The following is a 15,951-nucleotide window of genomic DNA, read 5'->3' as shown; positions in this document are numbered from 1 at the left end:
TGAAGTACCACAAACAATTTCACCTTGGTATGTCAAAATATGATTGAATTAGAGCAGTTTCAACGTTGGCTGAATCTAACAATGCTTACCACAGGGGAAACAGCTTACTTTTTTATACAGTAACTGAACATGACAATATTCAACACTCAGAAAAGCTCAATGGGCTGGGATGGTGACCTGTTAAGTGTAAGGTTGTAGGTTCGAACCCAGTCATAATATTTTGGCCTGTCTTAATTTTGATTATCTGTTTGGTTAAACAGGATGACATCATTCTGAAATACTAAAGCTAACACTCTGCCCTTTCTATTCAAACAATCTCAACAGTTGATGTGTAGCATAGAGGATAGAGACTGACTTGTAACCTTATGCTCATCAGTTCAAGAGAACGATCCCCATTCAGCCTGTTGTTGGTCAAACATTAAGTAGTTTTGCTCTCTTGTTGTCCAACTCTCGATCTTCTACAGATTACATATTTACAATATTTTGCCATTTTGCGGAGGAACCCCCATTGCCGCTTGCATCTATATTTATTGATTGTTTTTAATTGATTCGTATTGAAATCATAAATTTAGAGCATGACATATTTCCCGCAAAATCCCTTCAACAAAGTACCCCTCGGTCAGGGTTGCCAGGTTCAGCAAATGTATCCAGAGTAGATGCTTCCATAGTTAAAATATAAAAATGACTGGTGGATTAATATTTTCCTAGTTTTCTGCTATTTACAGGTTTCATGGTTCATTACAACAAATTATGTAATCATGCCGCTTAATCACCACCAAACAGAGACACGGCAACATTACTTTATGAAAGGAGACACTTTAGTAAAGGAAGTGGGTGTAGGTTATGAACTCGGAACTCCCCACACACTTTCCCCATCCGTGCTGTTTCCCTGCTCTCCCAGCGCAGGCCATCACGGGGCAGAAATGCGGTGGCCGCAGTGAGATTTAGAAGTAGCCCAAAAAACCCGCCACCCGCGACCAATACATTTTCACCCGCGACACTGTTTTCGAGGTTGCCCAATTTGGCTAGGAAAACTGCGGATATGGCAACCCTGCCTTCGGTTGATATATCTCTACCTTCTTGCATTAGAACGACGATGATTCGCACCAATGAGAACTCTCACTTTCCCCAACAAGTCCTTTGATTTGACGAGCTTCCGTGAAGGCGGGTTCTTTAGACACAAATCATGGAGGTTTTGGAGTTTTATATTATCTGCATGTTATTTTTATATCGTAATTTAACAAGGTTAGTTCATTTCACTCATTGCCTTTTTAGAATGATCACTGCCTTCAGCCTGGACACGCGAACTATACCGCCGGTACATTTATTTGCAACAATCCGCCACCTGAGTGGCTAAACAGCAGCTAGCCATGTTCTTTTTCATAGATTTCCGCTTCTGTACTCGGCTGCTCGGGCACTGAATAGGCATCTCCAGTTAGCAACGCTAAATTAGCTAAAGAATCCGGGTAGCTTTAGTGAGCTTCTTATATTTGATGTTCAGTCTAAACGAAGTGTTTTGAGATTGCATTTTGCGCATTTCCATGTGATTTCTCGAGTTATTGCCTCGGGAAAACTCTAGTCTAAACATCCACATTTAGTCAGCTGATAAAGCCATCAAAACGGATAACGACTGTGTTTATAGCTAGCTACTACATTTCACACGAACAGAGCTAGCGTTACAGCTAGATTAGCTGGCGAACGTTAGTTTATCGAGTCCTTTGTTTTGACAAAAAACTAGAGTTTTCTCTCTTGACATATTGGAAACGCACGTGACACTTTGTTTTTTGTGAAATGGCTCCCCAGAAGCTTGGGTCTTCTGGAGGAGGTCACATTGGTTCGGGCCCAAGGTATGGCATCAATATCGGAAAAGCCAATGGTAGTGTGTACCACTTCTCTGCTGTGGTGATGGCCGCAGCCAAGAAGCCCAAGATGGAACACGTTCAAGCCGACCATGAGCTCTTCTTGCAGGCCTTCGAAAGTAAGTTGCTTTGTCATCACTAGTTATGCGTTTGTGAGTGTCCTGCAAGCAATAAAACATTCTAACTTGAGTGCTTGAAGTGGATATAAAAATGTGTGCTCGGTTTGATGCAACTTTGTGACACTTGACAGAATAACCAGAAAATAGGATTTGGAAAGCAGAACAGACAAAGAATAAGTATGAACAAATAATACCCGCTGTCAAAATCAAATTATTGATTTGGCATGTTTAGATTATGAGCTTTAAATAATACGCTACCATTTTCTACCGAAAGTTAATTCAGGTGAAAATACTTGTATATATTGCAGATATATGCGGGGTAAAACAGTTTATATTAATCTTTAAACCCCACAAGTTTGTTTATTCTGAAAACAATGCTGAGCCACGTGCAGCCAGCTCCGAAGATGGCATGTGCTGCCTTCGAAATGTGTATTCCACTGATAACATTACTGTAGCGACGTCTGGGTCCTAAATCATGCACGTCAGCATTAAACACTCTTTAATACTTGATCAGAGCTGTTTACAGGGAAGTTAGTTATGTCCTAGTTTTAGGTAAAACATAATTGACCTTCGAAAGTCATCATTACCGACAAAAAATACCATGTGACATGACGTATGTAATTTGTCTATTTTCAGAGCCAACTCAAATCTACAGATTTCTTAGAACCAGGAACTTGATAGCAGTGAGTCTTCATGTCTTGAGCATTTACAACATTCACAACTGCCATCAAGTCACTGACAACCATAGCATATGTTACCTGTGAGTAATATTGTTATTTGTGTTGCTTTTCAGCCCATATTCTTGCACAGAACTCTCACTTACATGTCCCATAGAAACTCAAGAACAAATGCCAAAAGGTAAGGTTCATTGAAGCTATTGGGTTTCCAAAGGGTAATGTTTATTATTCCAGCTGATAAGATTCTCGTTAACTATTATCACTATACCAAATGTACAGTCCCCTCACTTGTCTTGATGCACATTTATTGGGTCACGGCCAAGTGTGGTCCTTCATTTGCCCTTCCTGCCCATTCACCCAACTGCCCTACCAATCACGTTTTGAGAATTGGCCTACAGCTAGGGATTACCACCAGTCTCTATAAGAAAGCAGCGTGAATTGTGTGTGTATTAACTGTGTATGATCACCTCTGCATCTGTATTATATAGCCTTCTATATACAGATGATGTTCCTCTGTGTGCTGGTTTTGTTAATGTATCTCTGGGTACAGGAATTGCTCCAAAGTGGACGACCTGCTGTTCAAAGTGGAGAAGATGAGGAGCGAGCAGGAGACACACAGGTGAACAATTCAGACCCAATCCTGGGCACTCTTAACATAGTCTAACGCAGTCTTCCTGATTTCAAAAACAGGTCTTGCCTCTTTAAAAAAGAAATCATAATTGAAATCATCCCAATCACTGAACTTTGGCGACTTATTTTTGTTAGATATTTGGTAGCCCTTCACCTGTTTGTAGTCACTGTGTCATGTGGATATTTAGTTCAGACTTTAAATAGTACCACATCTTACCTGAGATGAAGGTCATGCTTGACCCACCTGGCATAATGAGAATTGAGAATGGCATTCAACAGTTCTGTGTTCATCTCCTCAGCTTGGCCTCTCACCTGCAACTCACCTTCACTGGTTTCTTCCACGAACTTGGTACGTCTTGAATCAAGTATATACTTCTTCGTGGATGACTCACAATTAGCCTGGCTGCCAGCCCAATTTAGCCCCGCCCACAAAAAAATGTGGTTGGGAAGTTGGGTCTGGGATCGCTAGTTTTGTGAAAAACTATGTCCGAACAGGAGCTGTTCCGACCAATCAAATTGTCAGGGCGGGTTTTATACGATGATGGACAGATGATCAATAGTAACGTAATCAACCACGTCACCAAAGAGCGCTTGGGTTGAATTTGTTTTCAACAAACAACCATATTACGTTGCTCTGATTGGTTGTAGGTCTATCCAATTTAGCGGCATTTCTTTCCGGGTTCGGTTGAAACATGCCCCATACTCACAGCCCAAACGGAGCGGTTTCAGACACATATTCTGACTAGAATTATGAGTATGACAACATCAGGCTAACTCACAATAACACTGCTTCTAGGATTTTTCTCAAACTCTGCTTTGTGACAACTTCCCAGAAAAGCCAACGCAGGACTCTGAGAATGAGCAGAACTCTGTGTCTTTAGAGGTGCTACTGGTTAAAGTCTGCCACAAGAAGAGAAAGGTGTGTGTATTTTTTGTTTGTTTGATGGGACTTGTTTTAGAGTAGGATCTTACAGACTGTGTACCGTATAGGGCTGAACGAATTTTAATTTTGACTAATATTGCAATTACGATTTAATATGCGATTATTAATAAATATAGATAAGCTATATACTACTGATCTCCAGTCAGCAACATAACACACAAAGTTCAGAAAAATTGAGGAAAACATTCTGCCTGTACCTCTTTGAAAATATTTTGGTCAATCAAAGCTAAACGTAAGCTAATAACATGTGGGTTGCACTTTCTTAACTAGCTAGCTAGCGTTTTGGAGAGAAAAAAAACATGCGCTGTGGGGACCGTCGGAAATATTTAGAACTCACACATCTAAAGGTTAAGTCTTGAAAGAAAAAGAAACACTGAACATTTCTGCTCCAGTCATTAGTCTAATAGAAACATAATGGCACTGACAGCCATAGTGATCCTACTTTATGTGTATCACCTAGGGGCATCATATCTTTCGTGATGAACGCTGTTACTGCTCGAGTAATTTCGTACATGAATATGGAGTTAGGCTTTGAAACATTTTCGTGATGAACGCTGTTACTGCTCGAGTAATTTCGTACATGAATATGGAGTTAGGCTTTGAAACATTTTGATCAGTGATCCTGTTGGGTGTTATTTGGCTTATTTGACACACTGGCGTTCAGCATTTTAACAATGCACCGTACATGGCTTTGTGGTGTTTTTTAGGGCTGAATTAGGTTGGTGGTGTTGCCCCGTAAGGTAGCAACGTTAGCCAGGCAGGTTCTGCACAATACTTGACACTGCGCAGCATCTTTTTAAAGGCAAAATTGGCAAAGTGTCTGTAGTGTCAGGTTCTGTCGAGCCTGAGGCCATCGTACAGGTCAAGGTAAAGTGTAATGTGCACCAAAGTCAAATCGCAGCCTTTGTGATTACAAAATCTCGTTTTGTCACATCGCGATATTATCGCAAATGCAATCAATCGTTCAGCCCTAACACTGTATTTTCTTTCTTTCTCTCGCTTTCTTTCTCTCCCCCCTCCGCACATCTCACTACCCTGTTGTCTCGCAGTGAGGACGTGGATACGTCTCATATGCTACATCAACCTCAGAGGAGGGTCAGTTAGCAAGACTGCCTCACTGTACCTCTCCGTGCCAGTCTCCTCCTCCTCTCCTCCCCACAAGCTTGCCTCCAAGTCACCCATGTGTGTGTGTATGTGTTGAGCGTGAACTTGAACATCCCTCCTCTACACACTTGTTTGACCTGGTGTGTTGCATATGAAGTATATGCCAGAGATGGTGAAGGGTTGAGGGCGATGAAATGACAAAAGGACCTGACGCTCTCCTCCTCCGCCTCTTCCCCACCCAGGATGTGAGCTGCCCAGTGAAGCAGGTCCCCACGGGGCAGAAGCAGGTCCCACTAAACCCAGACCCCAGAAAGCCGGCCAGCTGTCCCTCTCTGCTGGTCTCAAGCAGCGAGTTCGAGGCCAGCAACAGCCACATGATCAAGTCTTATTCCCTGCTGTTCAGGGTGTCGTGGCCAGGCTCCACCCACTGCGGCCAGCTCAATGGACTGGGCCGTGCCGAGGGCACTAACGAAAACATAGGTGAGACGGTGAGGGACGGAGAGAGTGAAATTAGGTTTTCATTCAACGTGTTTTTGCAAAATAACTTGCAAAGGTTTGCATATACTTATTTGAAACGTATAGTGTGTTTAAACTTTACAGAGGAGCTGCCAAACAGAAAGAAAAGAATGTCTTCTCTCAGGGACGAGGGAGAGATGACGTTTGTGGCTCAGATGACTGTGTTTGATAAGAACAGGTGTGACGCCGAATTCCACACATGTCCCAGACGGTAATCTTCCTGAAAAACTGAATGTCTTCTGTAAAGAATGTTAACGTTCTCATCCTCGTGCGTGCACATACTCGCGTGTGCAGGTGTCTGCAGTTGCTGGATGGGGAGTATGAGGTGTCTATGCAGGAGATGGAAGTGTGTCCTGTTAGCAAGAAGAGGGCTACCTGGGAGACCATCCTTGATGGAAAGGTGTGTGTATTTGTAGGGGGGGGGGGTTCCTGGTTACTCAAGATGAACCCCAGACCTTATTGTTAAGGTCAGTCATATTGCAACTATTTTTTTTCTGCTGAACTTTCTCCATGAAACTGCTTTTAAAATGTATTTTGAGTACCACAATCCTAAGTGCCATCTAGCTTCATTATTTCCAGAGAAAGCAAACATTTCTATGGCCGATATCTCCAAAACTCGGCAAGTCAGACAAACAAATCTAGATAAACAAATGGGTAAGTGGAAAAATAATGTTGGGTGAACCATCCCTTTAACTATAATCTCCGGTCTGTATCTTTGCTGCTGTACCCCAGTGCCTGCCTCCGTTCGAGACCTTTTCCCAGGGTCCCACGCTGCAGTTCACGCTGCGCTGGACAGGCGAGGCTAGAGGCCACTCCACGGCGCCCGTGGCCAAGCCCCTCGCTACACGCAATTCAGACTGTGCCAGTGCTGCTGCCAGTGAGCCAAGACCGGGAACTGTCAGACCGTCCCACATGCTTGGTGAGATGGCCGGGAGGGGGTTAAATTGGGGTTTCCATAACTTGTGCTTAGTTTGTGAGTTTGTGGATGGCCAGCCAATCTGCCTGCTGCGCTTCCTGACTCACTCGCAGCCCCGTCCTCTCATGTAGTACTGAAGGAGCCTCTGAGTAGCGACGTACAGACCAGGAGAGAAAACATCTCAATGGAGACTCAGCAGAAGCTACGCATATTCTACCAGGTGAGAGTGAGACACTCATCACACACTAGTATAGATGTGGAGGTTGAACAAATACTTCAGAGGTGACTAAGAATTTCATTTGTGATTTGAGAAATATAGGTTGCAAAACCACTGAAGAAATGTCATCACCAGCTGCATTACTATCAATAATTCCAGGAATCTGTTTGTGTCTGCCACAATTTGATCATGGGCACTATGCACTAGTATAGCTTAATTCTAGATATATTTTTTCATTCTTTTAGCGGGGTGGGAGGCGGGACGCCCCTCCAAAACAATGGTAGGGGTAGGATTCACAGCAGGGGGCCAAAATCATTTTCTTTGGCAATTACCTTTTTCTCTGTTATTGATTGGTGTGTCATTTGTTATGCCCCACCCCCTTCCATTTGACTGTACCTACCATATACCACTGCCATTCTTTTAAACTCCGCTTCTTAGTTCCTGTACAACAACAACACAAGGCAGCAGACTGAGGCCAGGGATGACCTCCACTGTCCCTGGTGCACCCTAAACTGCAGGAAGCTCTACAGCCTGCTGAAGCACCTCAAACTCTCGCACAGCCGCTTCATCTTCAACTATGTGGTGAGGGACCCTGTGTGTGCGTGTGTGAGCAAAAGACTAGGAATGAGGCAACAATCAGGAAATCTTGATCTCCAGTTACAAAACTGCATAAGTGCGTTGCTCAGGTGCTTGAGTAGATTTTGTCTCTTCTTCCTAACTTTAACTTCTCCCTGCTTCTCTTCTCCCCATCCCGTTTCTTTCCTCTCAATTGCCCCTCTCTTTCCTTTCTTACTCATCCACCTCCTTCACCCCCCAGCCCCATCCGAAGGGCGCCCGGGTAGACGTGTCCATCAACGAGTGCTACGACGGTTCTTATGTGGGCAACCCCCAGGATGTCCACAGCCAGCCTGGCTTCGCCTTCAGCAGAAATGGGCCCGTCAAGAGGACCGCCGTCACACATGTCTTTGTCTGCAGGTAACACACCCATAAGTCTCTGATCACACATGGACACAGAAAACTGAACCAATTTATTTTACATAAATTGCACCTAAAGCAAACATTGTATAGAGATACCCACTCAGCGGATCAGTCACACCCTGCCTCTACTCCCCACTTTCAGGCCCAGGCGGGTGCGCCCCAGCCTGACCGAGTTCCAGGAGCCGGAGGACGGCGAGGAAGAGCAGCAGAGAACCTACGTGAGCGGACACAACCGTCTGTACTTCCGCAGCGACAGCTGCGTACCCCGCTGGCCCCAGGAGATGGAGGTGGACAGCGAGGACGAACAGGACCCCGCCTGGCTGCGGGAGAAGACTGCCACGGTGGGACACTGGCACACGAACGCACACATGCCGTCGTACACGCGCAAGCACTAAAACTCCACACATCCGATAAGCAGACTCAAACACATGGAAAGGCCCATGATGGTGACGTTGATCTGACTGTCCCGTTTGCAGCAAATCGAGGAGTTTACAGACGTGAACGAAGGGGAGAAGGAGATCATGAAGCTGTGGAACCTACACGTCCTGAAGCATGGGTATGATGGCTAGGAATGCATGCCGAAACCCAGTATTAAACTGGCCCCGGTGCTAGGGCTGCATGATTATGGCTAAAATGATAATCACGATTATTTTGATCAATATTGAGATCACGATTAATGATCACGATTATTTGTTGATTTTAACCTAATCAAATTTGATTGTCACAATGCATTGTACCTGCAGATTGGATGTGAATAAAACTCAAAATATACAATCAATAAAAAACAAACGATCTCCGTCCACACTAGCGTTTTCATATAGTTTTCCAAATGTTTGCCGTCTACACTAACACGGGTACATGACAATCGTTGTCATGGTTACGCCACTCCTGCACCACCCTCCCGCCACGGTGCCCTGTTTACATACTCCTCTGGCAATACTATTTGGTGTTTTAAAATTGTCCCACCAGCAAGCTGTTCAGCCAGGTCTCACCCAGAATCGCCGCTCTATGTTTGGTTTAACCGTCTTCTCTGCCTTGTCCCCCTATCGTTCAGGCACACCGAGTAGGCTACAAAACTCGCCTTCTGCGTAGGAGTAACGCATAGGCTATCTATTAAGTGATAGGCTGATACTTGTACCTGAAGTACACTAAACAGGTAAATAAATTATAGAGATGGAGCAGCATATTTCTTTCACCTTCCATGTTCATCTTGACATTATAGCTATAGAGCGAAAGCTACCCCCAATGCCATAGCAACTGAACGTCATCGTATCTGAAAAGCTCCGTGGACCCCGTCCACACAAGCCTACTACGCAAACCCAGCGTTTTCAAATTTATAAAGGCTCGACGAAGGCGGTCGCATTTCTCTCCTCCCTTCCCTGACCTTCCCTGCTTGCCTCTGTCTTGTCTTGTCTGTCTCAAGATACTCTCTCACCATCACTCTCCGAAACTAGAAGCATGGAATTAATTAGCTGATCTCTCAATGCAATTGACACCATCTTCTCGAAGAGAAGCGTGGGTTTGGGGGAACCCAACTGTCCTGACGGGAGGTTCGCAGCTGGCTACACAATGGACGCGTGGGCGAATTGGCGTGTCGTGTGTCTAGCCGCGCCTTCCTTGGAGGACGTTGAAGACATCTTTATATTCGGAACCGTGGAAAGTCAAAGAAACGGCTGTGGCCATCAAAAGCCTCATTAGGCTGACCGACCTGATTGAATCGGTGGGTAGAGCTGTTGGAGCTCTGACTGTGAACTTACAGCGCAATATGGATTACAACAGGGATAATTTTTCGGCTCTGAAAAGGAGGATTGAGGAGCTGGAGACCTTCCTGAAGGGTGGTCGTGAAAATTGAGTCGCGGCTGCGCATCTAAACAACTACACCAATCTTATCTACTTTCGGCCCCGTAACCAGCACAGGCCTTGGCCAAGGCCGTTGCTGGAAAACAACTCCCCTGGAGAGCGCTGAAGCGAGACTATCTTGCTCTTCCCTCCCCCCTCCCCCACCAACATCTGTGGCTTGGTCTCTACCCGGGTCATGACTAAGGATGTCTCCTTGCCAACACAATCTGCATAGGGAGACTCGGACTGATTGTGGCCTAGGTCTAGGGCGTCAACCCAGACCTACTCACAAATTTACTTTCACCTACTTTCGCTGGTCGTTGCATGCAGCCGATGTCGAACGCACCTATTGGTTTACGGAGCGCTAGATTGGCTTTGCAAAAAATTACTTTGATACGGAGCGTTCTATTAACGGAATGACGCATTTAAAATATAGCTCAATCACGTGAATTTGATCGTGGGAAGCCGAAATCGTGATTAAAATTCGATTAATCGTGCAGCCCTACCCGGTGTTAAATTATGAAAGACCGTAGTATTGATAAGCTCTGATGCTATCGGTTCTGCTTTCGGTACTGGAGAAGTTACGAAAATATATTGCCTATTTATTATTGTTCAAGATGGTGTAGCCAATGTTGTTGAGAAGCACTTTGTGTCATATTTGCCTTAATAAACTTCACATCTTGATAGCAACCAATAAATATAAAGGTTTAACGGTAACATGAAATCAGTCAGACATCTGTGGGCGTCGCAAGCCTGTAAAAAAACACAACCAATCATTAAGCCGGATCCAGACTAATGGTTAGACGGACTACCTGTCTTGTCTACCTACCTACCTGCGCGAACTCTGCCCCTCCAATCAATGTGCGTTACGGTAGTTCTCAATCAGGCAGAGGTATTATTATCAGTTGAGCAAGAGGCACAAGAATTGCGGAGGAACAGCAGGCAACAAATTCAATCTCAGCTAAAAGATGAAAGATAAATCAGACATTAGTTGAAAATTAATATGAATTAGCAATTTGTAAAACCATATCAATGGTCAAGTCAATATTGTTGCTTTTCCACACTAACGTTACCGCGGCCAGCTTTTGATAGCTCACCAGCAATACGTTAAAACTATTAGCCTATAAAACTTCCCAATATTAACCTGCTAGCTTGAAAGTAGTGAATACTACATTTACATTTAGTAAACGCTCTTATCCAGAGCGACTTACAGTAAGTACAGGGACATTCCTCCCCCCTGATTAATAGCCCAATTGATGTACTCTGCATAGGGAAGCGCTCCCTGCCTTGACAAAGCAACGAAATTGGTGTGATATTATGGTTTAAATAGTTTGGAATTGAAGCTAAAACTTACTTACATGACCTTTAATATATTGACCATGGCGGAGAGAATCTAACGCTCCAAAGTGTGGTTACACTTCACTAAGATAAATACAGACGACTCGCTGTCACAAGTGCAACTAACATTTTACATGCAAGGGCTGTATACCACTACAGTGATGATGATTGGTGATTCTCTTTTTAATCATACATTTTGGCTACGTTCACACTGCAAGCCTTAATGTTCAATTCTGATTTATTAGATCCGATTTTTTGGTGTGCTGTTCACATTGCCATTTGAAGTGTGGCCCATATCAGATTCCGGTATGAACTGGTTGCAGTACTGAACTAACTCACATGCGCAAAACAACTAAAACAAAGATGTTGACACGTATGGAGGTCAGTTTTGTTCATGCCTTTTTATTAGTCATGTTCTGCGGAAGCCAGCTAACACAGCAAACTATATGAGCCAAGTTCAGACATTTTACTCCCTATGCTCTCAAAGACATACCGGTTACGATACAACCCCTCAAGTTTTGCTTGGATAATACTGTCACCTCAAATACTTTTAAGATCTAACAACCCAGTCACTGTCCCTCCACTGACTACCTTCGCAGCTGTCTTCCATCCTACCAGCGCAGTGACGAACGTTGATCTAGAGTGATGTAAAATAAGTGATTTAACTGTTCAGACTGAGGTCGCATTGCCAAATATCAGACCTGTATCTGATTTAAAACCACATATGAACATGGCCCAAATCTGATTTGAAAATGGCAGATTCAGCGCGCTTTGGGCTGTTCACACTGTCATCCAAGTAACAGACCTATGATTTGGGCCACATTCAGCTGCAGTGTGAGCGTAGCCTTACGGTGCGTTCACACTGCAGACTTTTTTACCGCTCAGCACCGCCGGCCTTCCCACAGTGCACCACGCTCGGGGGCGTGTCAGACAGATTCATTCAGAGCTGTAGTTCTCTTAAATCACTGTTGTAGTTCGTACAATGTCATGGCAAATGTGCGGACAAAATACAACTTTTACACACATTAAGCAAAAATCCGACACGCATTCTAGATCTGACATGATCTTACCTACAGCACACAATAGGTTATCTTTTTCCACACTTTTTTTAGGCCGAGTGAAAGATTAAATGCCACCCGCACTCTATGGAACGGGTCTTGTTCCGGCTGGAAAAAAAGATGCATCAGACATAAACGTTGACATGTGTAACCTTTTATTATATTACTCAATCTCTGCAAATCAATCGCTAGATTATGACTTGCCACTACACATTCACTGTATGGATAGCGAGTGGCTGCCAGCCAGCATTTCAGCGTTGAATGTCAATCGTGTGCCGGGTGAGCTAGCTAGACTATGCAGCTAGCACAGAATGTCAATTGTGTGCCGGGTGAGCTAGCTAGACTATGCAGCTAGCACAGAAGAAAGTTACGTAATGTGAAGAAACTGAATTAAAGTACAAAATACAACACACCAGGGACGCCGACAACTTCAGCAACCCTGCGCCAGGCATCATTTTTTTTGTTTATGTCTCTGTAATCGAACATAGACGTATCATACAATACTGGGTATGAAGACACACATACGATGAGTTGCTCTTCCATCTTGAAATTGTCAAACCTAGAAATGTTTACCATGACCAACAGTTGCTACGTTACAAGAAACCAACCCGATTGGCCATCGCTGGCGTTTTCACGCTCCTCATTGACATAAAGTTCAGAAAAATCCAACTTTCGCCGCCCCGCTCGCCTTCCCACAATACCCTACGCGAGCGTCGACCCCCCGCTCACCTTCCCACAATGCCCTACGCGGGCATCAACGCCTGGTTACATTGACAATGAATTGGAAGCCGACGCCCCGCTCTGCCCGCCCCGCTGCAGTGTGAACGCACCGTTACAGTGCGTGTCCACTGCAGCGATGCGAGCGGCAACATGTTTTCCATTCATTTTCTATGGAGCAAGGGCAATCGCTTTTGTGGTGCATTGTGGGTAGCGACGCGACAGAGTTGAGATTTTCTCAACAAAAAAGGAGCGATTTTTGCTAGCGATGGCCAATCGGAGTGCTTTCTTGTTTCTCGTAAAGTAGGAATCATGTTAAACATTTCTAGGTTTCAAGGTGGGGGAGAAACTAATCGTTTGTGTGGCTGCTTACCCAGTCCTATACGATACATAGCTGTATTCGTAAAGAGATGTTAATACAAAAAAAACGATGCGTGGTGCAAGGTCGTCGAAGTTGTTGGTGCTTGTACTTTCAAATTCAGTTTAGTCACATTACGTAACTTCATTCTGTGGTAACTATGTAGCTAGCCCGGCTGGAACTCCCTATCGTATCGACAGATTAGCAGAGCCTGAGTAATATAATAAAAAGTTTTTTACACATTACAAACAATTTTGTATACAAGTTGTATTTTTATCGATGTTGCGACTACGTAAACCCAAGTCTGCACTTGGCCATGACAACTACAAAAGTGAATTTAGAGAACTACATTCTACATTAATCTGTTTGAAACGCACCCGAGCGTGGTGAATTGTGGGAAGGCAAGCGATTCGCATCGCTGCAGTGGACAAGCACTGTTAGTTGTTTGGGGCATGTCCCAACACCTAGTCACTAAGGACTCGCTCCTTATCCAGAGTTGGAGACACATACAGGCATAAATGAGAATATCTGAAGTATAGGGTAATTCCAGGGTTGGGTGATATCATGACAAATACATTAGCAATGACGGTTGGCTGAATCCATCGGTGGTTTGTTTTCTGCCGGTATTTTAGTGCTTTCGTTTTTGTTATTTAAATGGAATCACCCTATTTGGCAAATGTTATTTAGCAAAATATGGCTAGGTAACAATTGGCCTCTTGCAGTTACTGTTGTGACTGCTGCTGTTGATGCTACTGTAGCGTGTTCAGCCGGATGGTGCACCTGCAAATAGTGTTGCAATGGTTCAAAAAACTCACAATTTGGATCACGGTTTTTAGTCAATCATCTGATCATTTTTGGGATAATCAAAAAAAGAGACAACATTTTACTTGAATGTCCAATTATTTTAATGTTATCGTTAATCTGTCCTATCTTCAACCTCCCTTCCGACAGCTATATAGCGGACAACCAAATGAAGCAAGCGTGCCTGCAGTTCGTGGAATGCTACGGCCCCTACTTGATCCATAGGAACCTGTGCAGGAACTTCCTGCTCCACCTGGTGAGCATGCACGACTTTAACCTGGTCAGCACAGCCACCATCGACCAGGCCATGGCCCGTCTGAGGCAGATCCAGGCCCAGCAGGAGAGGGATGGAGACGGGGAGGGCGGTGGTTCAGCTGGGGAGGGGGCAGAGGAGGAAGAGAAAGAGGGCGGAGACATAGAGGAATGGGAGACGGCGGTCGAGGACATCGATTCGCAGCCTGAGTCGGCGGAGTACGCCAGCTGCAGTGACGACAAGGGCAGCAGCGGGTGCTTGGCGGACGGCCGAAATGGTGGTGGCGCAGAGGACAATCCTGGAACTGTCACCGCTGACAAAGTGGCAGAGCAAAAGGCTGACTCTGAGGCCCCCCCATAGGAGGAACTGTAGTGGTAGGTGATTGGTTTGGGGAGTAAGGGAAGAGTGGACAAGTGGGGAGAGAGGATAGTTCCACAGCCGCACTGAGACATAGATGACTGGCCAGAACGTAAATGTTAAGTACACACACACTGTTTACAACAGGGTTATGTCAGGATAAAATATATATATATCAGTCCCCTAGTTTCTGCCCTTGGCTAAACTTTAGTTGTTCTTTAATCAACATCATTCAGCACTTTCTTAGGTGCCTGTTTTGGATTTGATACTGTAGTTAATTTGATAGTGTTTGGATATAGAAGGCATTTATCATGATTGTTTTGTAAGGGGAGTCTTTGAGGGGTTCTTACAACTCGGAAAACTTGTTTAAAAGTGTTTCTGTCTATTTTTGTTGGGCATTTTGGCCCCCAAAAAGATTTTGTACTGACATCTAGCTCTTGGGATGTGTTGGGCTCATGAAGGTCATTGGCTCTTTGATGAGTTTGCAAGTCTCGTTCAGAGTAGCCAAACACTTTACTGGTCAGCCGGCTGACCACACCCAAAGGCAAACCTATCTGGCAGGTCACATTAGTCAGAAGAAGCGTCTCATTTCAGTCAGTCGTCTGCATAGATACATTAAATATAATCACGTATCAGTTTAGGTGGGGCAACAATTGTCAGAAACGGAGCTAGTGGATCAGCATCAGGTCATTGGATCCAAGTTCTGATCTCCACCATTAAATGGTTGAATGACTGATCTGAGGTCAACCGCTAGGGAGGACTGTCCTGGCCTACTAGTACAGCCTGTCTATCTACACCCCTGACCCACACTAACCCCAGTGAGGTGTATACCGTCATCCACTACTCTCGCAGACTGGGACTGGGCCATTATCTGGGGGCCTGTGACATAGGAGTCTGGGTTTTTCCTACTACAGATCAAACTGGTACTAGATCCAGACTCCCCAGCAAAACTGGTCAACATTGCATGAACTTGTGTTTTCTTAAATTAAATTTTTTTTAAAATTAAATGTTCTTTATTGTAGTGCTTTTTTTCTCACGTCATTCCTTTGACCCCTGATCTGAAAATGTGAATTTAAGGATGGATTGGAGTGTTTGTGAAGCTGAGCCACTTGTTATAATGTTAGTTTACTGACCAAAGGGGGTTGGAGCCCCCCCCAAAAGTTTTATTACCCCCCCCCCCCCCCAATTGTAAAAAAAACAAAAAAAAAAACACTAGAGGACACTTTAAAAGGATATTTAAAACAAATTCTTCTGGGGGAACATGACCCCCA

At 44.5% G+C, this 15,951-nt stretch overlaps 1 protein-coding gene across 7 annotated transcripts; it reads left to right on the top strand.

Moving 5' to 3' along the window:
- The first annotated feature begins 924 nt into the window (after positions 1 to 924).
- LOC124465513 (polycomb protein suz12-B-like) lies at positions 925 to 15,715 on the top strand. 7 transcript variants are annotated; one of them, XM_047017349.1, is made up of 17 exons: positions 925 to 1,245; positions 1,804 to 1,978; positions 2,615 to 2,661; positions 2,772 to 2,836; positions 3,206 to 3,274; positions 3,585 to 3,634; positions 4,119 to 4,204; positions 5,575 to 5,812; positions 5,915 to 6,026; positions 6,143 to 6,248; positions 6,581 to 6,767; positions 6,878 to 6,984; positions 7,420 to 7,563; positions 7,799 to 7,956; positions 8,102 to 8,300; positions 8,436 to 8,515; positions 14,221 to 15,713. In XM_047017349.1, exons 2-17 carry the CDS (start codon positions 1,906 to 1,908, stop codon positions 14,681 to 14,683), a joined length of 2,184 nt encoding a protein of 727 aa, XP_046873305.1. In that variant the 5' UTR covers positions 925 to 1,245; positions 1,804 to 1,905; the 3' UTR covers positions 14,684 to 15,713. The 7 variants fall into 7 exon arrangements, with proteins under 7 accessions (XP_046873305.1, XP_046873299.1, XP_046873301.1 ...); XM_047017343.1 differs by having other exon boundaries at positions 1,212 to 1,318; positions 14,221 to 15,715; XM_047017345.1 differs by having other exon boundaries at positions 1,213 to 1,318; positions 5,933 to 6,026; positions 14,221 to 15,714.
- Positions 15,716 to 15,951: the final 236 nt, after the last annotated feature.

Source organism: Hypomesus transpacificus, unplaced genomic scaffold (genome assembly GCF_021917145.1).
Source record: "Hypomesus transpacificus isolate Combined female unplaced genomic scaffold, fHypTra1 scaffold_52, whole genome shotgun sequence".
NCBI classification, from domain to species: Eukaryota; Metazoa; Chordata; class Actinopteri; order Osmeriformes; family Osmeridae; genus Hypomesus; species Hypomesus transpacificus.
Note: the sequence above shows the minus strand (reverse complement) of the source record. Positions and strands in the feature narration are given on the sequence as shown.

Bases quoted from the DNA above. Each gene is read 5' to 3' on its own strand.
- LOC124465513 (XM_047017343.1), top strand. From the start codon at position 1,217: ATGTTATTTTTATATCGTAATTTAACAAGGTTAGTTCATTTCACTCAT. The intron at 3,635-4,118 runs GTACGTCTTGAA...ACAACTTCCCAG, and splicing joins TGGTTTCTTCCACGAACTTG to AAAAGCCAACGCAGGACTCT. The intron at 6,768-6,877 runs GTGAGATGGCCG...ACTCACTCGCAG, and splicing joins CAGACCGTCCCACATGCTTG to CCCCGTCCTCTCATGTAGTA.